Source organism: Mandrillus leucophaeus, unplaced genomic scaffold (genome assembly GCF_000951045.1).
Source record: "Mandrillus leucophaeus isolate KB7577 unplaced genomic scaffold, Mleu.le_1.0 Scaffold22, whole genome shotgun sequence".
Classification (NCBI taxonomy): domain Eukaryota; kingdom Metazoa; phylum Chordata; class Mammalia; order Primates; family Cercopithecidae; genus Mandrillus; species Mandrillus leucophaeus.
The window spans coordinates 1,731,362-1,756,505 of record NW_012102254.1 but is presented as its reverse complement, the minus strand read 5'-3'; the positions used below and the strand labels follow the sequence as shown (position 1 = coordinate 1,756,505).

Below are 25,144 nucleotides of genomic sequence, written 5' to 3'. Positions count from 1 at the left end.
ATGGTCTCAATCTCCTGACCTCGTGATCCGCCCATCTCGGCCTCCCACAGTGCTGGGATTACAGGCTTGAGCCACCGTGCCCAGCCTTGATCTATTTTCTTTCCTTCTTCTATGTAAGGGTAAAGCTAGATCTCCTAGCCTTGTGTTTTTTGGCTTTGATTTTTGTTTTTTTGAGACAGAGTCTCACTTTGTTGCCCAGACTGGAGTACAGCGGCATGATCTCAGCTCACTATAACCTCCACCTCCTGGGTTCAAGCAATTATCCTGCCTCAGCCTCTTGAGTAGCTGGGATTACAGGCATGTGCCACCACACCCAGCTAATTTTTTGTATTTTTAGTAGAGATGGGATTTCACCATGTTCGCCATGTGGGTCTTAAACTCCTGACCTCAAGTGATCCACCCTCCTCAGCCTCCCAAGTCCTGGCATTACAAGCATGAGCCACAGTGCCCAGCCCTCTTGACTTTGTTGATCTTTGGATTTTGTGTTTAAACTCCCAGTGTGTCAAAGTCAAAGAGCTCTCATCAGGACGATATGCCTGAAATACAGAGGCAGAAGCTGATCTGGAAACCACAGAGAAATCAGAGGTAGAGCTGAGTCCAGGGCACTGAAAGAAGCTCTCCTCTTATGGCTCCTTGTGACCTTTCTTTTCTTTCTTTCTTTCTTTCTTTTTTTTTTTTTTAAGAGACGGGGTCTCACTATGCTCCCCAGGCTGGTCTTTAACTCCTGGCTTCCAGTGATCCTCCTGCCACAGCCTCCCAAAATATTGGGATTACACACGTGAGCTACTACATCCAGCCCTTGTAACCATTTCTTTGCCCCAACGGTTCTTTCAGTTAGAGCCTCAAGGCGCTTTCTTCCTCATGCCAAAAACATCTGAATTCTGAGAGTCCAGGTAACTGGCATTTGTGGGGACATTTCTCACCACCTGCACTTAAAGCCCCATGTTCTGGGCTAAGATCTCTTTTGTGGGCTGCTCTGGCCATGACACCACCATGCAGAAGACACCTCAGGGCCCCGGTGGAGATGCTGAGGGAAGAGCCTGGGAGCCTGTGTGTGCGTGTGTGTACGTGTGTGTGTGACAAAGTGCGAATAGGGTGAAGAGATGCATATGTGCATGAATCCACGTGTGGGTGGATATGTATGAGTGTGTTGTGCCCAAATATGTACATGTAAATCTGTGAGTGTACCTGTGTGAGCATTCCTTGGGCCCATGTGTGAGCACAGATGCATACACACATAAGCGTGCACTATCCCTGTGTGCAGTGTGTGACTAAATGGGCACAGGTGTGAATGAGTGTGCCCGCATGTGTGCACATAGGATGTGTGTGCATGCACCCATGTGTATAAGTTTGTGTGTGTGTGTGTCCAAGCATATACAGAGTATGCATGTGGGGGTGCCCATGTGTGTACACGTGGTGTGTGTGTATACATCTCTTCATGTGCTATGTGACTGAACACAAATGTGATCATGCTTGGTGTGTACGTGTGCACAGATCCACATGTGCATACAGGTGAGCACAAGTGTGTATGTGCCCACACACATGCCTCTGAGGTATGCATGTGTGTGCACCACCTTCATGTGTAGTGGGTGACTGCATGTGTGTGGAAGAGTTAACACAGCAGGTGTGAGAATGGTCCCCTTCAAAAGGCCTGCTTGTGAGGTTGGCCGTTGGCCAGGATCGGGGAAATTGATGGTAAATGGTTCCCTCTAGTGATATAAAACTTTCCCTGAATTGGCCGGGCGCAGTGGCTCATGCCTGTAATCCCAGCACTTTGGGAGGCTGAGGCAGGTGGATCACAAGGTCAGGAGATCGAGGCCATCCCGGCTAACACTGTGAAACCCCATCTCTACTAAAAATACAAAACAAAATTAGCTGGGCATGGTGGCGGGTGCCTGTAGTCCCAGTTACTTGGGAGGCTGAGGCAGGAGAATGGCATGAACCTGGGAGGCGGAGCTTGCAGTGAGCCGAGATCGCGCCACTGCACTCCAGCTTGGGCGACAGAGCAAGACTCCGTCTCAAAAAAAAAAAAAAAAACCTTTCCCTGAATTATAAGAGGAGCTCACTGTGCATAGACTGTTTATACAAACAACATGGTTTATGTTGGATACCTGCTTTCCTTCTGGAGTCTGGAATTTTGGTACATGCTAGGCACAGGGTGCTTATGTGACCAGCCTCCAATAAAAACCTTGGTCATTGAGTCTCTGATGAAATTCCCTGGCAGACAACATTTCACACGTGTTGTCACAGTTCAATGCAGGAGGAATTAAGTGCATCCTGTGTGACTCCATGGGGACAGAATCTTGATGCTCACTCCTGGTTTCCTCTGGACTTCACCCCAGGCCCCTTTTCTCTTTCTGATTTTGCTTTGTGTCATTTTGCCATACTAAGTCTTAGCTATGAGTCCAGCTATATGCCCAGTCCTGGGAGTCACCCTAGCAAATCACTGAACCTGACGGCAGTCTTGGGGAATGCCAATACATCATGTATGAGCCTGCTCAGGTGTGTATGTATATACAGGGTGAGAACATGTGTGCCTGCATGTATGTAATGGCCCTTGAATCATGTGTGGCTCACGTGAGCCCAAGTAGTTATATGTGTAGGTGCCCACACATGTACATATACCCTCATGTATAATGTGACTGTGTACACAGGGGGTGTGCATGTGTATATATCCTGTACATATGGTATATGCATGTCCAGATGTGTGCCTATGAGGTATGCACATGTGTGCACGTGCCCACGTGTGTGTGTGCATGGGGGCTTGTGTGTGGTATATGACTGTGTGCAGGAGTATGAGTGTGCCTGTTTAGAATATGTGTACTCATGCCCTTGCATACATTTTTTTTTTGAGACACAGTCTTGCTCTATCAATCACCCAGGCTGGAGCACAGAGACGCGATCTTGGCTCATTGCAACCTCCACCTCTCAGATTCAAGCAATTCTCATGCCTCAGCCTCCTGATGTAGCTGGGATTACAGGTGTGCACCACCACATGTGGCTAATTTTTGTGATTTTAGTAGAGATGGGGTTTTGCCATGTTGGTCAGCCTGGTCTCAAACTCCTGGTCTCAAGTGATCCACCCACCTCAGCCTCCCAAAGTGCTAGGATTACAGGTGTGAATCACTGCACCCGGCCTTGCATGCACTTTTCTAGATCTTCTGCTGTGTCCAGTGTCAGAGAAGGACTTCAACATTGTGTGAGTAACTGGGCCTCTGGGAAACACAGCTGTCTCTTCCCAGGTTTTCCACTTTAAAAACTCCAGTTCTTTTATTTTGCTAATTGGGAAATTTTGGGCTGATTAATAGGAAATGGCCCTGTGGCCCAGCCAGAGCCAGGATTCGGATACAGGAGAGAGGGTTTCTAGGGCAGCCACAGGGTGTGCCTGCAGAAAGGCAGCAATGAGCCTGTCCCCAGCTTCTGTCGCAGGGTGACGCTGGACTAGCTTCCCAACCTCTCTTGAGTCTAGGTCTCTTCGTTTGAATTAATCCGAAATATCCCTACCTTAGGGGGACAGCCAGAGTGGAACGGCTGGCAGACTCTCCCCACAAACACTATGGATTCAGACAGGACAGACTTCAAATTCAAACCCTGAGTGACCCAAGGCACCCCCTCACTTTCTGGCCTTGGTCTCAGCATCTGGAAAAGTGAGGCACCACCCACCACAGAAGCTGCTGGGAAGATGAGACAGGCTAGGCTATCAGCATCCACAGCTTGGGTTGTTTAAAATTTGCATCTGGTGGGGGTATTAAAAAATAAAATAAAATAGGCCAGGCATGGTGGCTCACGCCTATAATCCCAGCACTTTGGGAGGCCTTTGGGAGGCCAAAGTGAAAGGATCATTTGAGGTCAGGAGTTCAAGACCAGCCTGACCAACAAGGTGAAACTCCGTCTCTATTAAAAATACAAAAAAATGGCAGGGCGCGGTGGCTCAAGCCTGTAATCCCAGCACTTTGGGAGGCCAAGACGGATGGATCACGAGGTCAGGAGATCGAGACCATCCTGGCTAACATGGTGAAACCCCGTCTCTACTAAAAATACAAAAAACTAGCCGGGCGAGGTGGTGGGCGCCTGTAGTCCCAGCTACTCGGGAGGCTGAGGCAGGAGAATGGCGTAAACCCGGGGGGCGGAGCTTGCAGTGAGCTGAGATCCGGCCACTGCACTCTAGCCTGGGCGACAGAGCAAGACTCCGTCTCAAAAAAAAAAAAAATTAGCCAGGCATGGTGGCATGTACCTGTAGTACCAGCTACTTGGGAGGCTGAGGCAGGAGAATGGCGTAAACCCGGGGGGCGGAGCTTGCAGTGAGCTGAGATCCGGCCACTGCACTCTAGCCTGGGCGACAGAGCAAGACTCCGTCTCAAAAAAAAAAAAAATTAGCCAGGCATGGTGGCATGTACCTGTAGTACCAGCTACTTGGGAGGCTGAGGCAGGAGAATTGCTTGAACCCAGGAGGTTGCAGTGAGCTGAGATTGCACCACTGCACTCCAGCCTGGGCAACAGAGTGAGACTCCATCATGAAAAAAATAATAATAATTAAAAAAATAAATAAAATTTGCATTTTATATGTTCCTTGACCTACCTATTGAGGAATATTGGAATGATGGACACTTTTTAGCAGTAGATGGGCTTAGATTCAAGTCTGGGTGCTGACGTAAACTTGCTATTTTGTGTGAGACTCCTGGCCTGTCCAAGCCTCAGTTTCCTCATCTGTAAAAGGGGGGGTGACAACAGGCATCAAGAACCCAGCACATGGTAGGTTCAGACATTAGTCCCCTACTTTTTATCTGACTCAATATAACCAGAGGGTCCAGCCTTGATTTTTATCCACAATTTAGCCACAGAAACCTGAATGTCAGGCTCCCTTTCCCTTCTTGGTGCCACAGCCTTGCCAGGCCACACCAATACAAGAACAAAGGCAGTCTCTGGTCTGAAGGTCCAAGACCCACAGCAGGGAGTTCCTGCCCCCTGGTGGCCAGAGAAAGAACAGGTAGCCTAGTGTGGACCCCAGTGGCAGCCTGGTAGCCTCTGGCCTGGGGCTGGGCTTAATTTGGGGAAGTCACTAGAGCTGGGTCAACCTCTGCTCACTGCCCTATCCTGATGGCTGGGCCAAGAGCAAGTCTCTGTCACCCTAAGTTGATAAGGTGCTTCTCAAGCCCCCAGTTAACACCTCCCGAGAAAAGCACAGCATGGCTGCTCAGACCACCAGCTGGTACTCAGTTCCTTGAAGAAAGGACTCAGTTCAAGTCTGAAAGTTGTTCGGGGTGGGGGTAGCATATACACATTTCTATCTCAGGAATAACAGCAGAAGTGTGAACGACTCACCCAGCAGCACCTAGGAGATGTCAATGCAAAGTCAATCACACCAGCAATCACACACCAAGAACACAGCAAGCACAGGGCAAACATGCTCCAAATACACAGGAGAGAGCTTATCCTGGGGCAAGGGAGGAAGTCCCCCACCCCCAGCTCCATCCCTAAGGCCTGTATGCCTGTACTCACTCAGGTTCTCTTACCCAGCAGCGGGCATCCCCACGGGGGCGCTGGGGTGAGCGAGGATGACCTCCAGGCAGCAGCTCCTATGACCTGTGTGGGCTGAGCCCCTCTCACCTCCCTGAAGCTCTGTCCTCCCCTCCCACAGGCTGTCCTTCCCAAGGACTCCTTAACCCCAGGGCAGGAATGGCCCAGCCACCAGGAGGCCACACAACACACCCTCTCTTCTCATCCCCAAACCCATCACCTCCCACCCCCACCACATCCTGAGAGATCCAGAGACCAGCCTTGTCACACGGCCCTGTCACACAGCCGTCAGGGCCGGGCAAGGCCAGGGCTCAGGAGTAGCTCAGTCATTCACCAGCAGCTCCACTCCAGGGGCTTCTCAGTAAATGGTCAGTAATGTGTTAGCTATCTCCACACTGGGTCCCCCAGCAACCTCTCCCCCAACACCCAACACATATACTTACTTCCTGATTTTCAGGCCCTCTTCATTGTCGGGGAGAAAAAATTCAAAAGATTTGTAGGTCTTGACCATGTTCCGGCGATACTGGCCAACATTGAACTCTGGCGGAAAGGAGAGGCTCAGCTTTCACAGCAACAACAACCCCTACCAACCCTGACCTTGATCCACCCCCAGGCCAAAGAATAGAGGATAGGCCTTTCTCTCTTCTCTTCGCCATGCCCCACAAAGCTCCCCTCGGATAGCTGGGGCCAAGCCTCACCCCGAGTAGGCACACCAATCCAGTTCAGGTATCGAGTGAGCTTCTTGGAGATGTAGGTCTTGCCCCTGGCGGGCAGGCCCACCATGACAATGAGCGTTGGGCAGTTGGTCATGCACACTAAAAGGCAAGCAGCACAGTGTCAGATGAGGGCCGGGACCCTCCCAGCAAACCCCTCCCTCTCGGCCTGTGTTCTCTCAGCCTCAGGGCATGGGAATGGCACCAGATGTATCTTCTTGGCTTCCTAGCATCACACAGTTCCTGGAGTGGCCCCAGATGCCGGTTTCAAGCCACCATTGGCATGTCCCCCTTCCCCAGGCCCGCCTGGGCTCTGGCACACACAGTGGGATCTCTCCAGCCCTTTTCATCCTGATGTGCACCACTAGGTATAAAGTCAACCGACCTTGCCACTGGCTAAACACAGCTAGGAGGGTCCCCACATCATGAAGGACAGGACCAAAACCCAGCAGGGTAATCAACATCCTGCCTCTGTCATCCAGGAATCCATACCCTAACATTTTTACATCTCTCCCACCCCAGTGCTCCCAGAACACACAGCCCCACTGCATGCCCTCCCCGTGGTGAACTTCTTTTCATCACACAAAGCCCAGCTCAAAAGTCACTTCCTCAACGAGTCCTTTCCCCAAGGCATCTCCATGGTCACCAGGAACACCCTCACCCTCAATCCTGGTCACCTCACTAATGACACTCTTCTCTCTAGACTGATCACTTACAGCAGAAGAAGCCCTGTGGCATCTGAGCCCTTCAGGGTCCTGGGGCCTGGCACAGCGCTGGTGCTCGGGAACTGTGGGCAGGATCAGGGAGGAAGGCATCTAGAAGTCTCTCAGGGTAAGGACAAGGGGTTGAGACCAGAGACCCAGACTGATGCCCACAAGAACAGTCCCTCTGATAGCCCACCCACCACCATCCATGTGCCACAGGTCAGTGTGCCAGCCAGAGACGATGCCAGGCTAAAGGAGTGAAGGGTCTGAATGCAGCCCCTATATCCCCAGCTAGCTAGAACAGACGCCAAGGCAGCAGAACTGCCCGCTCCATCTCGTGGCACCCAGCTCAGTTTTCTTTTTTTTTTGGGACGGAGTCTCGCTCTGTCTCCCAGGCTGGAGGGCAGTGGTGCGATCTTGGCTCACTGCAACCTCCACCTCCCAGGTTCAAGAGATTCTCCTGCCTCAGCCTCCCAAGTGGCTGGGATTACAGGCACCCACCACCACGCCTGGCTAATTTTTGCATTTTTAGTAGAGACAGGGTTTTACCATGTTGGTCAGGCTGATCTCAAACTCCTGACCTCAGGTGATCCACCCGCCTGGGCCTCCCAAAGTGCTGGGATTACAGGTGTGAGCCATCACCCCCGGCCTTCTTTTTTTTTTTTGAGACAGAGTCTCGCTCTGTCGCCCTTGCCCAGGCTGGAGTGCTGGAGTGCAGTGGCGCCCAGCTCACTGCAACCTCTGCCTCCCAGGTTCAAGCGATTCTTGTGCCTCAGCCTCTAAAGTAGCTGGGATTACAGGTGCACACCTGGCTAATTTTTGTATTTTCAGTAGACACAGGATTTCATTATGTTGGTCAGACTGGTCTTGAATTCCTGACCTCAGGTGATCTGCCCGCCTTGTCCTCCCAAAGTGCTAGGATTACAGGCATGAGCCCAGCCCCCAGCTCAGTTTCCAGTGCCATCAAATGCGGTCTCACGTCAGAAGCCTCAGGAAGCTTCCTTTTCCTCATCCTTAGGACCTGGGTCAGGTAAAACCATAGCAGACAGGCAGATGGACAGATGTGGGGACCTGTCACTGCCCCTCTTCTGCCCACTTGGTTCTGCAAGTGCCTTCACCTGGTTGCCTAGACAGACTGTCCCCACTAACAAGTTGTCTCCCTCAGAGCACAGAGGCCCCAGGAGCACTTCCGCGGGGTTTCAGGAGTCAGGCCTGGGTTGCCATCTCGAGTCTGACACTCATTGGGAACTCTGAGCCTCGGCGTCCCCAGCTGTAAAACGGGGCAATCATCCCTCAGAGAAGCCTAGTGCTATCCCCATGGAAGAGCCTGGGCACTTCTGGGAAGCTGTGCCCTCTGGCCTATCCTGGCAGATACTGAGCTAAAGCCATAGGTATACCTCAGCACCGACTGCCCTTGGGACTCAGGGCGTGGAGGCGGTGGCCTGGCCCCAGGCAGGCCCTGCAGAGAAACAAAGGGCCTTGCTGGCCAGTGGGGGCTCCATCACTCCTGTGCATGCCCCTTGTTTAAAGGTGACCCAAACAGTGAGCCTCAGGGGCAGGAAGGAGGAGATCCCATGAAACAGGCTGACTGAGTGAGAGTGAAGAAACTTGCAGAGAAATCTCAGCATTGGCTAAGGTGAGAGGAAAACAAGTCAGGCAAGGCCTTGCCTCCTCAGGGCCGGTGGACAGCTGAGGTCTGCATTGTTTGCATAGCTCCTGGCCAGGTGGCTGGGCTCTCAAGCAACCGAGGGTAGTGTGACAGCTGCTAAGCAGGAGGAAATCCTGCATCCACCCTGCTCCCGCTGACGGGGCCACCTCCCGACCGCTCCTTCAGGGGCTCCCACAACCTCAGGACTGGGGATCTGCACCCCCTCTCCACATCTCCTATTTTCCCAGAGACAGCTCCAGCCTCCTCCCTTGGCATTTGGTGACATTTCCCTTCCCCCCTCCCACCCACATGCGCAGCACAAGGTGCGCAGGCAGGGCAGCAAATCAGGCCTGGGTGCAAAACAAGGCAATAAATTACCTATCTCCTCTGCTCCCCAAGATAAGCTCCCAAGGAAATGACCCAAAAGAAAACCAAAGTTCAAGTGTATCACAACAGCTCCGCTTACCATAGCAAAACACTGGGGAATTCCAGCCATGAGAAATTGCCAACTGAGGCACAACAAGGAGGGAACACATTGCATCCCTTGAAACAGAGCACGTGAACTAAGCGAGCTGGGTGTGCAGCTGCACCTGCGGCTGTGAGCCCACAGGACTGTGACACTGAGCAAACAGGACAGCAGAACACACTGTTTATAGCTGGGCATGATGGCCCATGCCTGTAATCCCAGCACTTTGGGAGGCTGAGGCAGGCGGATCACCTGAGGTCAGGAGTTCGAGACCAGCCTGGCCAATATGGCAAAACCCTGTCTCTACTAAAAATACAAAAATTAGCCGGGTGTGGTGGTACACGCCAGTAATCCCAGCTACTGAGGAGGCTGAGACAGGAGAATTGCTTTAACACAGGAGGCAGAGGTTACAGTGAGCCAAAATAGTGCCACTGCACTCCAGCCTGGGGGTACAAAGTGAGACTGTCTCCAAACAAAAAGAACACACTGTTTATAACATTGAGCATGTGCGGAAGGAAATGTGAAGACATGTCAGCCCAACTTCCCTCACGGGTTCCTTTCCTGTAAATTTGCTGCACGCCCCATGAGCTCTAGGAGCCAAGCGGCCTGAGACATGCCTGGCAAGGGGCAGTGTTTATGTTCCGGCACTTCCACCCAAGGAGCAGCCACAAGTCCCTGGAGGGGGTGCCAGAATTGACTCCTGAACTGCAGCTGCTCTCACCTCCTTAGGCCAGGCTGGGGAAGGAAGAGCTCTTTAAAATAAAGCAATGTGCCATGGAGGCCCTGTTCAGAGGGGACAGAAAGTCATCTCTCCTGTTGCCCTGTGCACACACCAGTCATGTCCTTACCCAGGAATAGTCTTGCCACCTTTCAGCTGAGAAAAGCCATCAAACACTGTCCTTTCTGCAGTCCTTCCTGAGTTGGCTCTTGACCCACCTGCCCCCAGAGTTTCTCCAGGTCTGAGCTCAGAGGCCAGTGATGGGAAAGGTAAAAGCCTCCCAGCCCTCAGGTGTGGCTTTAGGTTTTATCAAGTGGGGGTGTGTCTGTGGGAGTGGAGGAGGTGCAGTACATCCCTCAGTCCACTAGCCCCTAGTGCCCTGAGGAGCTGGGGACTAGACTCCAGAGAAAACCCAGTACAAAGCACAGACCAGCAGTGGGTCCTAGTTCCTCCTCCCCACAAAGCCCTGGCACCAAATCCGCTTCCAGCCTCACCCACGCCCTCCGGGTTCGGACTGTCCTTGCAGCCACTCAACCTACAAGTCTACCGTGCAAAGGGTAAAATGTTGCCCAAATGCAGGCAGTGGGAGCTGGAGGTGCTGCATGGGCAGGTTTCATTCATTCACTGCTTACCCACTCCCTGCTGTGAACCCTGGGACCTTGGCTGAGGCCCAAGTCCCCACACAACCTGCAGGTCTCATCTTTGGCCTCTCAGGTGCTACTTCCTCCTCCAGGAAAAAGTGTGGACCTAGAACCCAGTCTACCCCAACACCCTGAGACACCGTGATGGCATGAGCCCCTCAGCTCAGGTCAGAGCCACATTTCAGTCCCCCACTTAGAGCTTGGAGAAACAGAGGCCCTGCCTCAGGAGCTATGAGACCTACTCATTGGGCCTCAGCTTCCTCTCACCTGTAAAGGGGGTTGGCTTGGAGCTGATGCATCAACCCCTGACTCAGACGTAGTGAGAAGCAAACAAAGAATGGTAGTGATGACAGAATACTCTGCCTCCACTTATTGAGGACCTACTCCTTAAAGGCTCACAGACTTGGCTGGGCACGGCAGCTTGTGCCTGTAATCCCAACACTTTGGGAGGCTGAGGGGGGGCAGATCATTAGAGGTAAGGAATTCAAGACCAGCCTGGCCAACATGGTGAAACTCCATCTCTACTAAAAATACAAAATTAGCCGGGCGTGGTGGTGCATGCCTGTAATCCCAGCAACCTGGAGGCTGAGGCAGGAGAATTGCTTGAACCCAGGAGGCAGAGGTTGCCAGTGAGCTGAGACAGGACCACTGCACTACAACCTGGGCAACAAGAGTGAAACTCCATCAAAAAAAAAAAAAAAAAAAAAAGGCCAGGTCCTCACTCCTTTCCTCTGTGTAGTAATAGCAGCCACCCCTCTAAGTCAGGACCACATAACACTAATAACACAGACTGGCTCTGCCTCCATGCCTCCAGAAGAGTCTCAAAGGAGGGCTGGCCATCGCCATCAGGACTGAATGTGCATTGTAGACAGCCACAGACCCCAGGACCTACATCACAATCAGAGCCATGAGTTGCCACGACTTGGTCTGGTCAGAAACATGGCCTTCCCCTACCAGGACTCACAGTGGGGCCAGAAATACACACACCCTTCCCCCAGGATTCATATCATGATCAAAGCCGTGGCCCCAGGCTGCTGCAGCAGGATGAGCACAAAGAACTCTCCCCTTGCTTATCATACATAAGCAGAGGCAGGATCACAGGGAGATCCAGGCATGTCACACAATCTCCTGATCTCCATTTCACTGTGAGTTAAACTAGATGTTCTCTGAGGTCCTGGACAAGTTGCAAATTCATTACAATGTTTCAGTTACTCCTAAAACAAATCTTTCTTTTTCCTGGTAATAAAAAAGTTGCAGGCCAGGACCCATGCCTGTAATCCCAACACTTTGCAAGGCAGAGGCCAGAGGATCCACTTGAAGCTATGAGTTGGAGACCAGCCCAGACAATATAGCAAGACCCTGTTTCTACAAAAAAAAAAAAAAAAAAAAAGTTGGGTGTGGTGGCGCACCTGTAGTCCCAGCTAATCGGGAGGTTGAGGTGGGAGGACTGCTTGAGCCCAGTAGGTTGTGACTGCAGTGAACTATGATCGAGCCACTGCACTTGCTCCAGCTTGGGCCACTGAGCGGAAAAAAAAAAAAAAAACAACTGCCAGCTCATTTAAGGACAGGCAGAAACTCAAGGAAGCGGTTTAAACACCTGGGACCCTAGGAGAGGTGAGCCCCTGAACAATTCCATGAATTTCAGCATTCTCCTAGCTGTTTCACCCTCCAGTTTTACTGTACACCCATGACCCCAGGTGGATACTTACATGTCCAGGGACACAGACACAGGCCCACATGGCATACTTTTCTGTCTCTATCCTGAGCACATCTGCGCTGAAGTTCCTACCCAAGCTCAGCTTTAAGGCCAAGAGGCACCCTTCCTCCTGTTGGAAAACTAGCCCACCTTTGAAAGTTCTGGGCTCAGAGAGGTCAAGTAATTCACCTAGGGCCACACAGCTCAGTTCCAGTCCAACAATCCGGCCCACACTCCTTCGCCAGGAGAGAGGGAAGGGCCTGGGGTGCCTACAGGGTCCTCCCCAGGCTGGGGGCGATGGGGATTGGGGCGGGAAGCGAGGGGGCCAGCGCCCTCCCCGAGGTGATGGTAGCCAGACCTAGTCACCGCCAAGCCGATATGCCCCCACATACCTGTCCCCGACCCCTGCTATGCCACACCTGTCTCTGGCCCACCACTGTCACGACCGCCTCACCTGTCCCCAGCAGCCTCCCCAAGTCACGGCAGCCTCACCTGTCCCCGGTTCCCCACCTGTCTACAGCCCCTTCTCCATGCGAGACCCTCGCCCAGGCCGCCCTACCCACCCATCCCGGTGCACCTCCCATCCCCTCCCGGAGGACCCCGCCTCACCACCGCGCTGGCAAGCGTGCAGAGCGGGCCGCCCATTGCTGTATGGCATCCAGATCTTCTTCAGGGGGTTCTGGGTCAATTCCCGTGGGGACGCCATCCCGGGGCCGGGATGAGTCGGATTACGCCGCTTCCAACCCAGCAGCCGGGCCACCTCGGGCCACCCGAGGTCCCGCCCCTTGGGCCACGCCCCTCCTCAAGCCGCGACAGCCCATGTCTATCTTCCCGCAGGCCCCGCCCCAGAGTGAGTAGGCTCCGCCCCAGCTGAGAGGGCCCGGCCTCCGACCACGCATGCCCAACTCACGTACCCGCCCGTTTTGGAACAAGCGGGCCCAGTTCTTCAGGCCAGGATCGAGAATGCGCATGCTCAACTCCGGATCGTGCTGGCCCCGCCCCAGTTCAAGACCCGGATTATGTAGGCCCGCCCCGGATGCGCAAACTCAGCGCTCCCAATCTGCCCGCGCTGATTTGCATAGGCCCCACCTACGGGCCCCGCCCCGGCGCTGCATACCTGAGCAGCGGCACGCGTGAATTCTGCTCCCTACTTGCCGGGGAGCCCGGGGCCCCCAGGAGGGAGGGGTTTTCATGCAGTGGGACGAGGCCTACGTGACCCGCATGGCCAGGTTGGTCAGAGCCGACAGGGGCCACTAGGCCTGTTGTGCCAGCCGTCAACTCCGCTTCGCCCTCCTGCCCCTGCTCTGGGTCCCCCTTGACTGCTCCGAGCCCCGGGACTCTCCACCGTCCATAGGAGTGCGCTCAACCACGCTGGAAAAGCTCCTTTATATCATGGATAGAGACGCAAAACACATTTCAATATTGTTCCTCTTTCTCTTTGCTTTGGCTGCTGGGAGCAAATGCGTGGGACCTTTTTGTTTTTTTTTTTTGAGACGGAGTTTCGCTCCTGTTTCCCAGGCTGGAGTGCAATGGCGCTATCTCGGCTCACTGCAAACTCCGCCTCCCGGGTTCAAGGGATTCTCCTGCCTCAGCTTCCCAAGTAGCTGGGGTTACAAGCGCCTACCACCACGCCCTGCTAATTTTTGTATTTTTAGAAGAGACGGGGTTTCACCACTTTGGCCAGGCTGGTCTTGAACTCCTGACCTCTGGTGATCTGCCCTCCTCAGCTTCCCAAAGTACTGGGATTACAGGCGTGAGCCACCGCGCCCGGCCGTGCGTGGGACTTAGTAACCAAGTACTTTGGGTACTCACTAAGCTCGGCAGTATCTTGTCTTTCTAGAATTTCAGTTTTTCCAATTAACTTTTTTTGTTTGTTTTTTAGTATTTTGGGTTTTTTTCCAACTAAATTTTTACATATTTTTTGAAAATAATATGTTAATAACATTTTCTCTTCATCAGGAAAATGGGATGTGCACATCGTCAATCTTACAGTATTATAGTATGAATTAAGTATGTCAATCTCTAAGAAATTCATTTTAAACTACGTTAAGGTTGCCTTTTACTATATTTGTATCTCCCTCTTGTCTTTGAAAATGCACTGGGGACAAGGAACAGGGGAGAGATCCAGAAGTTCGTAAACCGCTGGCTCACTCTCTTGTTTGGCCCCCACCGGACTCTTTCAGGCTCCCGCCTCCTCAGGATCCCCAGCCCCGCCTCTCCAAGCTTTGTACACTCTCTGCCCCAGCCCCCACCAACACGGCTTCGACCTGAGCCACACTGCCCTCTAGCGATGTCATCCACAACACCCCTGTCCGGTGCCCTGCATCCTCAAGTTCTCTCTGCCCAGTGTGTACCCAGCCAGGAGCCAGGTGTTGAGGGCATGGGACTGGCAACAAGACTGGCCTCGTGGGCTATAGGTGTAGCACCCCTTCCCATGCCATCCCTGCCACAGCCCTGCCTTGGATCAGTCCAAGTCCACCCAGCTCTTTAAAGCTTGGCAAGGACCCTTAAGATGACTGACACAGGTGTCTTGCCCACTTCATAGGAAATGAAGATTCCGAAGGTCCACATTCTGGAAGCCCATCTGGACCCTCCCCCAAACCAGCTCTAGCTGCTTGCCCTGGGAACACCCTGCCCCAGGCAGGGTCAACGACTTCTTCCTTCCTCATCCTCCTTTTGCAGTATCCACCCACTCATTCCTCCACCCCAGTCCCAGCAGATCTGAGCACATCCATGGGCGGCTCCTGATGAACTGGGTGCCCCTTGTGACCTGCTCCCTACTTCTCCAAAGCCACTCATTCTGTTTGTGACACAGTCAACCCTCTTTTCTTCTGGCCACTGCCAAGGCCATCGTGGTGCCACTGTGGCCTCTGAGACCTCATTACCACACACCCACACCCTGTCTAACCCACAGCACTCATTGCAAAACCTATCTCCTCTGACATCTACAGACACCCAGCACCTCCTCCGGCCTGTCCATTCTTCTCTTCCCAGACCTCCTGGCACACTAATCAAGGGCTGGGGGTAGAGGACAGCCGGCCTGGGCAGGGGGCCACGGCTATTTCTGGGAAGGCATCCTCACACCTAGACAGGATGAGCCTGGTTCCCAGGAAATGCAGCAGCTCTGCACCTCCCTCTCTTCCCCAGAAAGTCTACCCGTGGCTGACCCAGGCACCCTCCTTCAAGTCCCTATGTCCAGCTGGAAGGTCACAGTTCAACATCAGGAGATGCCTGGGGTTCCTCCCCAAGGCCACGAGTCCACATCTGCTCTGAGGATATTCTCCATCTCCCCTCCCATGGCCCTGTTTTTCAGGTGGGAACCTGAGGGTCGGAAAGAGGGAGAAGGGCCCAAGATCACAGAGTGAGTCCACAGTGCAGCATGGACTCAGTTCAATTCCCAGCCTTCCGGACCTTGCCTCCCACACTCCACTGGAATTGCACAGTCCACCTCCACACGTGTGCTCCCACTCCCCCGTGTCCTCTCCATGGAGATGCTGTCCCGGCGTCTGCTCTCTCAGCATCAGCGGATGCCTGGTAGAATCCCTGGCCCTCATGGCTTTTTCCTCCTCAGCATATCCCAAAGCGAGCCAGCTGTCCTGTCCCAGGTGTGAGAAGTACGCTGGGATGTCTGTACACACATGTGTGAATATGTTCTGCTCAGCCTCTGCCCACCATGAACCTGGCTGGCCTGACCCTGGTTGGCTCCCAGGGTGCCCTCTGCACTGACAATGGACTTCCTCCCAGTGTCCCAGCCTAGAAGCCATGTGGTGGCCAGTCCTCAAAGTTCACTCTTCCCAGTCCCTGTATCTACTGGCCAGTCATGACAGAACTGCCAAACCATCCCACCACACACGCAGATATACACACACACACAATTTTCTTTTTTTTTTGAGACAGAGTCTCGCACTCGTCACCCAGCCTGGAGCACAGTGGTGCAATCATGGCTCACTGCAGCCTTGAACTCCTGGCCTCAAGTGATCCTCCCATCTCGACCTCCCAAAGCCCTGGGTTTATAGCCGTGAGCTACCACATCTGGCCCACAAACCACCCTTTGTAGCATAAAGACCCAGGGGTGTCAGTGCGTGCCACACAGGCCCTCACACTGATGCACAGAGACACTGGCACAGCTGCACATGCACACACAGATGCACACACACTCACAAGCCCTGTACCCAGGCATGTGCAGAGACAGGCAGGCTGCAGTGGGGCCTGCTGCTCTCTGCTGCCTCCCTTCCCATATATATCTCTCCACCCCCACCCCTGCTGTCCACTGGGAGGTTCAGGAGTTTCCAGGAATTCCAGCTTCCTCTGGCCATTTCCAGCAAAGGATTGTCCCCTGTGTTTCCCTGGGCCCAGGGCTCACAAGGAGTGTGAGGTTTTGACTTCGGGGTATAGAGCCATGTCACCAAGCAGCCTGGGAACCCTGATCTGCACTTCCTTCTTCCAGCCTGCCACAGGGCGTACAGTAGGTGCTTAGGGATTCAGGACCAGCAAGGGCACACAGAAAGAGTTCAGAGAGGTTCATGACCAAACTGTGTACATAGCAGGTGTTCAGAGAAGCTCAGGACTGGCACAGGGCACACAGCAGACACCCTAGAAGTGCTGGTTTAAGGGCTAAAGCCATATCATGTGAAACCCTTCCTAAATGAGCCTCTAGACTTCCCCAAAGTGGTGTGACCCCTAAGAGGAGACCTGGACAAACATGATCCCTTGGAGGCCAGCAAAGAGCAGAGCAGGAGGGCCTGGGCAGCTCCAGCTGGCAGTCCCTCCCCCTGGGCTCGAGGAAGACACTATTTATAGTTCCCCATTGGCCCAGCCCCCTCTCCCTTGCAAGGCGACAATCTTCCCCCTCCTTCAGGCCACTGACGGATGAATGCCCCTCAGAGCACCCCTAAACCAGGAGAGACCCCCCAGCATTCTCGCACCCCTCCAGCACAACTCTGACTTCATCCAGGTCTTTCCCTAACCCCCCACCCTCCCCACGCTGTCCCGTGCCTACCCCGCCTGCTGCTCCCTGGCCCCAGGTCCGTCAGGGAGCTGCCTCCTAACGAGCATCTGTCCATCCTGCAACCAAACTGGCCGGGGCCACTGCCCCCTGCAGCTCCAGAGTGGGGTCACCCCGCCCAGCACTCTGAAGAGTGTGGTTCCTGCAGCCCCGCCTCCCCAGCCCGCCCTAGGCCCGCCCCTACAGGACTGCTTACAACTGCGAGGGCAGCGCCAGTGCCCCCACTCCAGTCAGCCGGCCACGCTCGGTTAATATGGCCTCCCTCTCCCGCCAGAGCTGCCCATGCCACCCCGCGTCTGCCTTCATGTCCACCTAGAGTTGTCTGCACGGCCCAGAGTGCCTGTCCCCTCTAGCAGGCAAGCCCATCCACGGTGCCCAGAAAGTCAGTTCTGTCTCTGGCCCAACAATGGAGTTGGGCTGTGAAATCAGGCAAAACCTAATCCTTCCAAGTCAAGGGACCAGGTCAGTTAAGGAGGGAGCTAGGGAGGAAGGCAGAGAAGCCAGGTGTGACTCACCCCTCATGTGTCACAGCCTGGGTGCACATGACTGGGATTCTTGCACATCCCATCCTTCAATTGCTTTGCATTTATTGAGCACCTCCTGCTGCAGGACCTCCATGTCTGCTACATACACAATGCTCACAGGCTTGCTGGTGTCGCTCTGCTTTACAGATAAGGAAATCAAGGCTTGGAAAGGTGAACACCTTTGCCCAGGGCAATCTGTGCATTAAGTGGGGCAGAGTTTGGTCAGAGCTCCAGCAGCCTGAGCCCTGTCTCCTGTGAGCCATGCGTGTCCCTGGGTTGAGGCTGGGGATGCAGGGGTACATGGGGAGGACAGTGCCTGGCTAGGAGTTGTGCTTGCTTCATGCAGGTTTGGGGGACAAGCACCCACTCCTCTCAGACCCCTCACGTACCTTTACCCTGCTCACACACACTCATAGCTGTCAGAGGACCAGCCACACACGCACACATGCGCCCATAAGGCAAGGCTGCCATGGTCATAGGCTTCCTGTGTTCGGGCTTTGTGCCTGGAGATACCCCTCACAGCCCCGTCCATCTGGGGCAGGTGCTGCCTCATGGGGCACAGAGCAAGCAAGTGACCCTCAGCCAGCATCTCCCTGTGTGGTGGCCTGTGGGAGGACAGACCTATGGGCCTCAGAGGGACTGGTCTCAGAGGCAGTGTTGAGCTCTCGTGTTGAGGCTCCTGAAAGTAACATGATGATGACTGCATGTGGCAGTGTCCAGGTGCTCTGTGACTATGGGGCACCCAGACATAGCAAGACTCGCCACAGCAGTGACCTTACGTGGTAGCATCCAAGCTGTCCGGACATATATTAGGTCTGTGGGGCACACAGGCATGGCAAGACTCCATGTGGCAGTGACCCAGCTTAGCAATGTCCAATATCCAAGCTGTCCAGACACACTGTGACTCTGTGGGGCACTCAGATGTGATATGACCTGCATGACAGTGGCTTCATGTGGCAGTGTCCAGACACTCTATGCCCAGATGTGGCAGCATCTGTCCAGCTGTGTGGCTAACCTCCAGGTCTTCCCATCCAGGGCAGCCCTATCACTGTGACCCTCTCCCTCAGGCTCAGCGGCGGCCGACACGGGCCAGGATGCGGGCGTTGGTGGTGGCCTGCTCCCTGGCAGCCCTGGCCCGGGCTTGCTCCAGTAAGATCTGCAAGAGGCCGATGGAGACATCCAGCGATAGGACAATGCGCGAGCCAGAGTGGCGGGTGGGGCTGCGGTGGCTCTGGGCAGCCCAGGGCCATGTGGGAGCAGCTGAGGAGCTCTCTGAGGCCGCAGGTGCAGGTCCGGGAGTGGTCTGGGGAGAATTCTGAGGGCGGAGCTGGAAGGTTGGGATAGGGGTCACTGGGACAACCAGGACTCTGCCAAACATCAGGACCATCAGCACCAGCAGAGCACACCTGGTCATCGTGAGGTCAGGCTGCAAGGAGAAAATGGGCTCAGGGCAGGGGCCCTGGTCAACAGGGGTCCATGGACAGAGACAGATGGCAAGGGCAGAGCGACAGAGAGGGGGATGGAAAGAGAGGAAGACACCGAGAAAGGGGTTAGAGAGGCCAGGCCGGAGACAGAGAAGGGGAAACAAGAGGAGAGGCAGAAAGCAAGACAGAAAAAAAGAGACAAAGAAATTCAGAGACAGAGAGACAGCAAGAGGGGGAGATGAAGGAGATGGAGGCAGAGCAAAATGGAGACTGGAAGAAAAAGACAGAGACAGAAACCATCCCAGAGACAGGGAGCACGATGGAAAGAAAGATTCAGACAGAGAGAAACACAGAGTCCACAGGAGGGCAGGCAGTTCTCAGCAGGAGAGCTTGCAGCTGATCCAGGAAAGAGAAGGGCAGGAATGGGGTCTCAGAGGCAGAAAAGCAGCTAGAGATCCCAGAGCCCTCTGGGTCCAAGCCCTCCATAAAGCCAAACCCCAGATCCACTCAACCCCCAAGATCCTTCCCATCCCGACCCAACCCAGTCCTACCGCCACCAGCTTCTTCTGGGGTAAGTCAGGCTGCCGTGGCTGCCTGGGGCTGGGGCCAGGCAATGCTGTCCTGTGGTCTGACCCTCTACCCCGCTTCAGAGCCCATTTATCTCCCTCAGCCCCCTGGGGTGGGAGCTGGGACATGCTTCCTGGCATGAGGCAGCCCCCCAGCTATGACTCATCCCTCCCAGGGGGCAGTGGAGACATGTCCTTAGCTCCCACCCTATCTACTCCTTTCTGGGGACAAGTTAGAGACTGAGAATCACAAGACAGTGACCAGGACTGGGCAGAGGGACTGTGTACCCATGCAGAATAATACCAACCCCCCAGGGAAAACCTTCCCCCTTGACACCCCCACCTTCCCAAACAGTCACAACAGGAGCCTTTTAAAACAGCAGCTTTAATGCCCCCCAGAATCAGCACCATGTCATCACAGGCTTGGGTCAAGGGGCGGGTCAGACGCCAGTCACATCCGCTCACTGCCCACAGCCACCCCCCACAGTGAGTCATCTGCCAGGGTGGCAGGAGCCACAATGGGGGTTTGTCCACAGGGGGGAAGGCCAGACCCATGGGACCAAGTCACTGAAATAACAGACATGCACACGCACGCTCACGTGCACACAAGCCTCTAGCACCAAGGGGAGGGACAGCGGGTTCTGCTGAGACCTTGACTCCTCTAGGGGATGCTGAATCTCAGCTCATCATCTGGGCCTCAGTCCTGGGTAGCACCTGGTGAGGACAGGTTGGAAACGGTCATCAGCCATCTGACCTTACCTGGAGAAGCTCAGGCAGAGGCACCCATGGGGAGGGAGTTGAGGCTACAACAGGAAGTGGGGGCTCTGACCTCAGAAGGGTCCATACTTAGGTCTTTAAAGAAGGGAACATGGAAGGGGACCCTACTGGGGGCTCCACAGCTGGTGCTCAATATTCAGCTCTTTGGTCTGGGTGTCTGCCCCAGGTCCCCTAGTGTGAAGGAGCATCTCCTCCAGGACCCTGACCTGGGACCCTGGCCCAAGGACTCCTCCCCCAGACCCTGATCCAGGCAGGTTCAGTGCCCAGTCCCCCCACTGTGGGGGCTCAGCCCATACCTATCCCCTGGCTCTGGGCCACTCGGGGTGGGCAGCGGCGCTCACAGGCCTCACGGGTCCCAAAACGGTTGGCATTCCCTCCACAGCCGCCATAGACAAAAGGGTGACAGGCCTCTGTGCTGCCTGGCACAGCCCGATGGTACCAGCGCAGGGTGTAGGCAGTACAGGAGCCCTCATCCAGCGGCAGGGAACAGGGGTCTGGGCCAATGGGGTCAAGTCAATAGGTGTTGTGGGAATCAGAGAGGGTTAAAAGGTCAGGGGAAGGTCAGCAAGGGTCAGCTCTGCCTGCCCCTCCCCAAGCCCCGTTGGGCGCAGCCCCCCATTCTCACCATCGCTATCCCAAGGGGTTTCAGGGTCCTGGTACTCCTCCACGGAATACTCGGAGTATTCGGAGTACTCATCATCCTCAGGGGGCACCCGCTCTGCAGGTAGGGCAGGGTGTGCTGGGAACAGTGGCTGCTGGCCCCGGGGCAAGGTGGGCAGCACTGATCTCCATTGTGTGCACACAGTGCCCATGTGTGTGCCCTGCATGCAGACCCTATGTGCTTGGCATGTGCCCTGCATGCATGGCCACCCATGTGCATGTCTGGGCCCCACCCATAGCTGCCCCACGGGTTCAGCTGTCCTCACCTTCCTCCTCTGCATGAGAGACGCGGAGCACAGGCACAGCATGGAGCTGGGAGCCAGCAGTGTCTGCAGCATAACTAGGGAGGGGTCCTGGAGCCAAGAGCAGGGGCCTCAGGGCCCTGAGGTCACCATGGGCAGCCATCCCAGCCAACCCCGCTGAAAGGACCCAGGTGATAAGCAAGGCAGGGCCTGGGGTGAATAAAGTTCTGCGAGTAGAAAACTACTCACGCGATCCGGATGCGATGAACTGGCCCTGGCAGGCTAGAGGGGGCAGAGAGGGATAGAGAGAAAATGACAGAGAGAAGGATGGGAAGATGGAGAGACAGACAGACACACACACGCAGAGGGGTAGAGATACACAAAGAGACAGCAGGAGAGGGTAACAGGAGAGAGAGGAAGAGAGAGGGTGGGAGGTAGATAGAGAGATGGAAAAAGGGAAGAAGGCAGAGGAGAGGGAAGTTGGGAACAGGCCAACAAAAGGCAAGAAACAGAAGCAGGCCAGACACAGAAACACGCAGGCGGTGCAGACAGAGATGGGAAGAGACAGCTTCACTCTGATGCCCTTCAGGGTCGTCATAGTCCCATCGGGTCCAGGTCAGGCCCAAGGGGACCAGCTCTGGCTCCCACCATCATCCTGCTCCCCACACAGCCAAGCTGGACATCCAAGAACACTGCATGGCAATCCTCATCTGCCTGTGTGTCTCCCTTCACTGGGGACGCGTGTCATGTGTCAGTACTGAAGCACACGTGTCCTGTGTATCCATCCATCCCCCCATTTTCTTAACTGCTTGCCCTGTAAGTTCTAGGGGCCTGCCTGCCCTTGCCTAGGGTGCTGGCACGGAGCGGGAGACTGCAGGCTGGGCACCACTCACCGCAGTGCTGACTCATCTCCTGGCGCACAAAGCCCCGGATGTCATCCTCCTGGGAGCAGAAGGCCAAGGGAACCATGAAGAACCCATGGCTCACAGGAGGACATAGGGCACATAATGCAGGGACCATGGAGAGACTGCATGGAGCCAGGGCCCAGGGGTCAGGGTGCTGGGTGAGGGAGGGAGGGCCCCAGCCCACCCAGGCCCACCCAGGCCCACCCAGGCCCATCCAGGTCCATCCAGGCCCACACTCACCGTCAGTGCAGCTTCTCCCTTCTCGCCTCGGGGGCCAGCAGGCCCTGGCCGCCCCTATGTACAACAGATGGGACCAGGCTGTGACCTCTGATCTCAGGGACAACAGAGGTCACCCCGATCTCTGACCCAAGCCTGGGAATCCCAACTCACCTGCTCCCCTCTCTCGCCAGGGGCTCCAGGGGCCCCAGGAGCCCCCACCACTCTCTCTCCAGGGGGACCTCGCTCACCCTGTCAGACACAGGGACCAAATGAGCAGGGTCAGAGACAGTAGGGATCAGGAGTCAGGCAGGTTGGGGGTCACAGCTTCAAAGGTTGGGGCAGGCAGGCTGGAGGATGATTATGAGGTTGGAAGGGTAGGGAAGGGGTCAGGAGTCAGAGCTGGGGCCCCTTACCTTCTGGCCCTGAAGTCCTTCAGGGCCTCTGGGACCAACACCGCCAGGTGGCCCCGGGGAACCAGCAGAGCCATCACTGCCCCTGGGGCCTGGGAAGCCCCCAATTCCTGGGGTTCCCTGGGGAGATATAGGACAGAGTCAGTAATCAGAGGCCCCAAAGATGGACCCTCTCCCAAAGGGCACGCTTCCCTCAATTCACCATGACCATGGCCTCAACTCACCCGTTCCCCTTTCTCGCCCTGGTCACCCTTGGGGCCTGGCTGCCCATCAAAGCCTCGGTCACCCTGGGAACAGAAGAAGCATGAGAGACCTTCTGCCCTGATCTCCCTCAGCTCTGGACCCTCCCTGAACTGCCATGCACTCCCTGGCCTAATGCCCAAACTTTCTGTAACCCGAGTACCTGTGAGCCAACCAGATGTGATCCCCATGACTCCAACTCCACTATAGCCCCCTGCCCTGATACATATGCCCCCTCTACCTCCCATGCTTTCATCCTAACTCCACTGTGACCCCAACCCACCTTGACACCTCAAGACTAGCCCCACTTCAGTCCCAACCCTCCACAGCCTTCCTTGTCCCTACACCCCCATGACCCGACTGTGAGCTTCCCTGCCCCATCCTGACTCCCTGTCATGTCCACTGTCCACAGACCCTGTACCTTGGGACCGATCAGGCCCTCCTTGCCAGGGGCCCCCGACTGGCCCGGCACACCAGGCTCCCCCTGGAGAAAAAAAGACATGAGCTTGGCCCCAGTCCGCCCATGGCCCCCTCATTCTGAGTGTGCCCACACTCACCATCTCTCCTTTGTGTCCTGCCAGCCCAGGGCGGCCTGGGGGACCAGCTTCTCCCTGCAGGCATCAGGCAGTGGGGTCAGCCTTAGGCCCCAGGCCCCATAGCCCCCCATCCCCCATCCCCTCTGCACCTTGTCTCCCTTCTCTCCATCAAGGCCACAGGCTCCCTTCACTCCCCGTTCACCCTGAGGGAGAAAAGCAGGTGAAGAAGTGATTCCCAGACGCCTCACTCTGTGATCCCCTTCGCCCTGAAACCAACTCTCCAAACAGGCCTCAGGTACTCCAACCTCTGACCCAGCACCCTAACATCTGACCCCAGGCCACTCGCCCTTCAACATTAGGCCTTTCTGACCAGAAAAAAATACAATCTTGTTTCTTTCCTACCTTGAGGCCCCGGGGACCCATGAAGCCAACATCTCCTTTTCCTCCTCGAATGCCAGGCACTCCATCCTTTCCTGGGGAGCCCTAGCAGGGAGAGGGTCCATGTGAGGTCAGAGGAGGTCAGTGAGGGACCAAAGAGAATTGCCCTGGATAGTGGGTAGGGAACTCCATGGGATGGGAGTCACCTCTGGAGGTCGGAGCCACTGAGGCTTGCCATGGGGACAAGGGTCACCATCAGCAGGGGATACCATCATAGGTGGCTACTGTGGAAGTGGGGGACCCTGGGCAACATGAGGACACCATGAGAGCACTGGGTCACTGTAAGGTCAAAAGCTACCACATTGGTGGGACCACCACGGTGACGGGGGCCCTCTGGGAACAGGGGGCCCCTGTGGGAGCAGGGGAATCTTACCGGGTCACCAGGGATCCCTGCTGCACCAGGTTGACCCTGTGAGAAACACAGATGGGGGAGCCCTTCAGTGGGACTGTCCCCAGTGCTGGCCCATCCGCTGCATGTGTGGCCACTCAGATGCTCAGTGGCCGGGGCCCAGCCCACACACAGATCCCAGGTGAACACACGTGGGGCCAGCAGCGAGGGAGCCAGAACCCCCAGCACTCAGAGGACCCCCAGGATATGTGTGTGTGTGATGCTGGCTCTGGACCTGGGCCTGGGCCTGGGGCAGGACTTGCCTGGGGTCCTGGGAGTCCACGCAGTCCTGGCGACCCAGCTGAGCCCTTGTCACCAGGCTCTCCCTTGCTGCCCTGTGGGATAGGGAGAGGGATACAATCAGGACCAGACCAGGCTGGCGGCTTAGAATACAATGAGCCCGCCAGCTGGGGCAGAGCTTGAATACAATGAGCCCGCCAGCTGGGGCAGAGCTTGAGTCACTCACGACCCGACCCAGCGGCACGCCCCTCCCAGCCCATGCCATAGCAGGGTGGAGCTGGGGGCTGTAGTCCACAGACTGGCTCATTTCTCACCCCAAGGACTCCAGACTCTTGCCCCTCCCTCTTATCACTGGGTTCCTCATCCCATCTGAAGCACCTTCAGATGGGGACACCAAAGGAGCCCCCTTCCTGTCCCTATAGGGCCCCTCATAGGGCCAGTGCACAGAGCTCTCCTAACCTCACACC

The 25,144-nt window shown here is 55.4% G+C and overlaps 3 protein-coding genes across 9 annotated transcripts in view; all 3 read right to left on the bottom strand.

The window, feature by feature from the left end:
• PFKFB4 (6-phosphofructo-2-kinase/fructose-2,6-biphosphatase 4) overlaps positions 1-17,231 on the bottom strand; it is a 42,216-nt gene extending 24,985 nt beyond the window's left edge. For 2 of the 6 annotated variants that reach the window (XM_011980983.1, XM_011980979.1), the window contains exons 1-3: positions 12,713-12,922; positions 6,216-6,332; positions 5,961-6,057 (exon numbers count right to left, since the gene is read on the bottom strand). In XM_011980983.1, the coding sequence (XP_011836373.1) occupies positions 5,961-6,057; positions 6,216-6,332; positions 12,713-12,809 (311 nt within the window). In that variant the 5' untranslated portion in view covers positions 12,810-12,922. Of the gene's footprint in view, positions 1-5,960; positions 6,058-6,215; positions 6,333-12,116; positions 12,265-12,712; positions 12,923-17,102 lie in introns of those variants that run through there. The other 4 variants (XM_011980981.1, XM_011980982.1, XM_011980980.1 and 1 more) reach the window with 4 other exon arrangements.
• A 1,352-nt stretch (positions 17,232-18,583) lies between these two features.
• UCN2 (urocortin 2) lies at positions 18,584-21,005 on the bottom strand. Of its 2 annotated transcripts, none has more exons than XM_011980975.1 (2): positions 19,608-19,680; positions 18,584-19,058 (listed from the first exon to the last, which is right to left on the bottom strand). In XM_011980975.1, exon 2 carries the CDS (start codon positions 19,044-19,046, stop codon positions 18,702-18,704), a length of 345 nt encoding a protein of 114 aa, XP_011836365.1. In that variant the 5' UTR covers positions 19,047-19,058; positions 19,608-19,680; the 3' UTR covers positions 18,584-18,701. The 2 variants fall into 2 exon arrangements, with proteins under 2 accessions (XP_011836365.1, XP_011836366.1); XM_011980976.1 differs by lacking the exon at positions 19,608-19,680 and adding an exon at positions 20,696-21,005 and having other exon boundaries at positions 18,594-19,058.
• The window catches only part of COL7A1 (collagen, type VII, alpha 1), a 31,818-nt gene continuing 26,662 nt past the window's right edge, over positions 19,989-25,144 (bottom strand). The window contains exons 104-119 of the mRNA XM_011980977.1: positions 24,701-24,772; positions 24,423-24,458; positions 24,014-24,094; positions 23,761-23,814; positions 23,633-23,686; positions 23,497-23,559; positions 23,060-23,122; positions 22,839-22,955; positions 22,597-22,674; positions 22,447-22,500; positions 22,195-22,243; positions 21,551-21,583; positions 21,326-21,412; positions 21,025-21,117; positions 20,696-20,893; positions 19,989-20,336 (exon numbers count right to left, since the gene is read on the bottom strand). Of these exons, the coding sequence (XP_011836367.1) occupies positions 20,320-20,336; positions 20,696-20,893; positions 21,025-21,117; positions 21,326-21,412; positions 21,551-21,583; positions 22,195-22,243; positions 22,447-22,500; positions 22,597-22,674; positions 22,839-22,955; positions 23,060-23,122; positions 23,497-23,559; positions 23,633-23,686; positions 23,761-23,814; positions 24,014-24,094; positions 24,423-24,458; positions 24,701-24,772 (1,149 nt within the window). The 3' untranslated portion in view covers positions 19,989-20,319. The remainder of the gene's footprint in view (positions 20,337-20,695; positions 20,894-21,024; positions 21,118-21,325; positions 21,413-21,550; positions 21,584-22,194; positions 22,244-22,446; positions 22,501-22,596; positions 22,675-22,838; positions 22,956-23,059; positions 23,123-23,496; positions 23,560-23,632; positions 23,687-23,760; positions 23,815-24,013; positions 24,095-24,422; positions 24,459-24,700; positions 24,773-25,144) is intronic.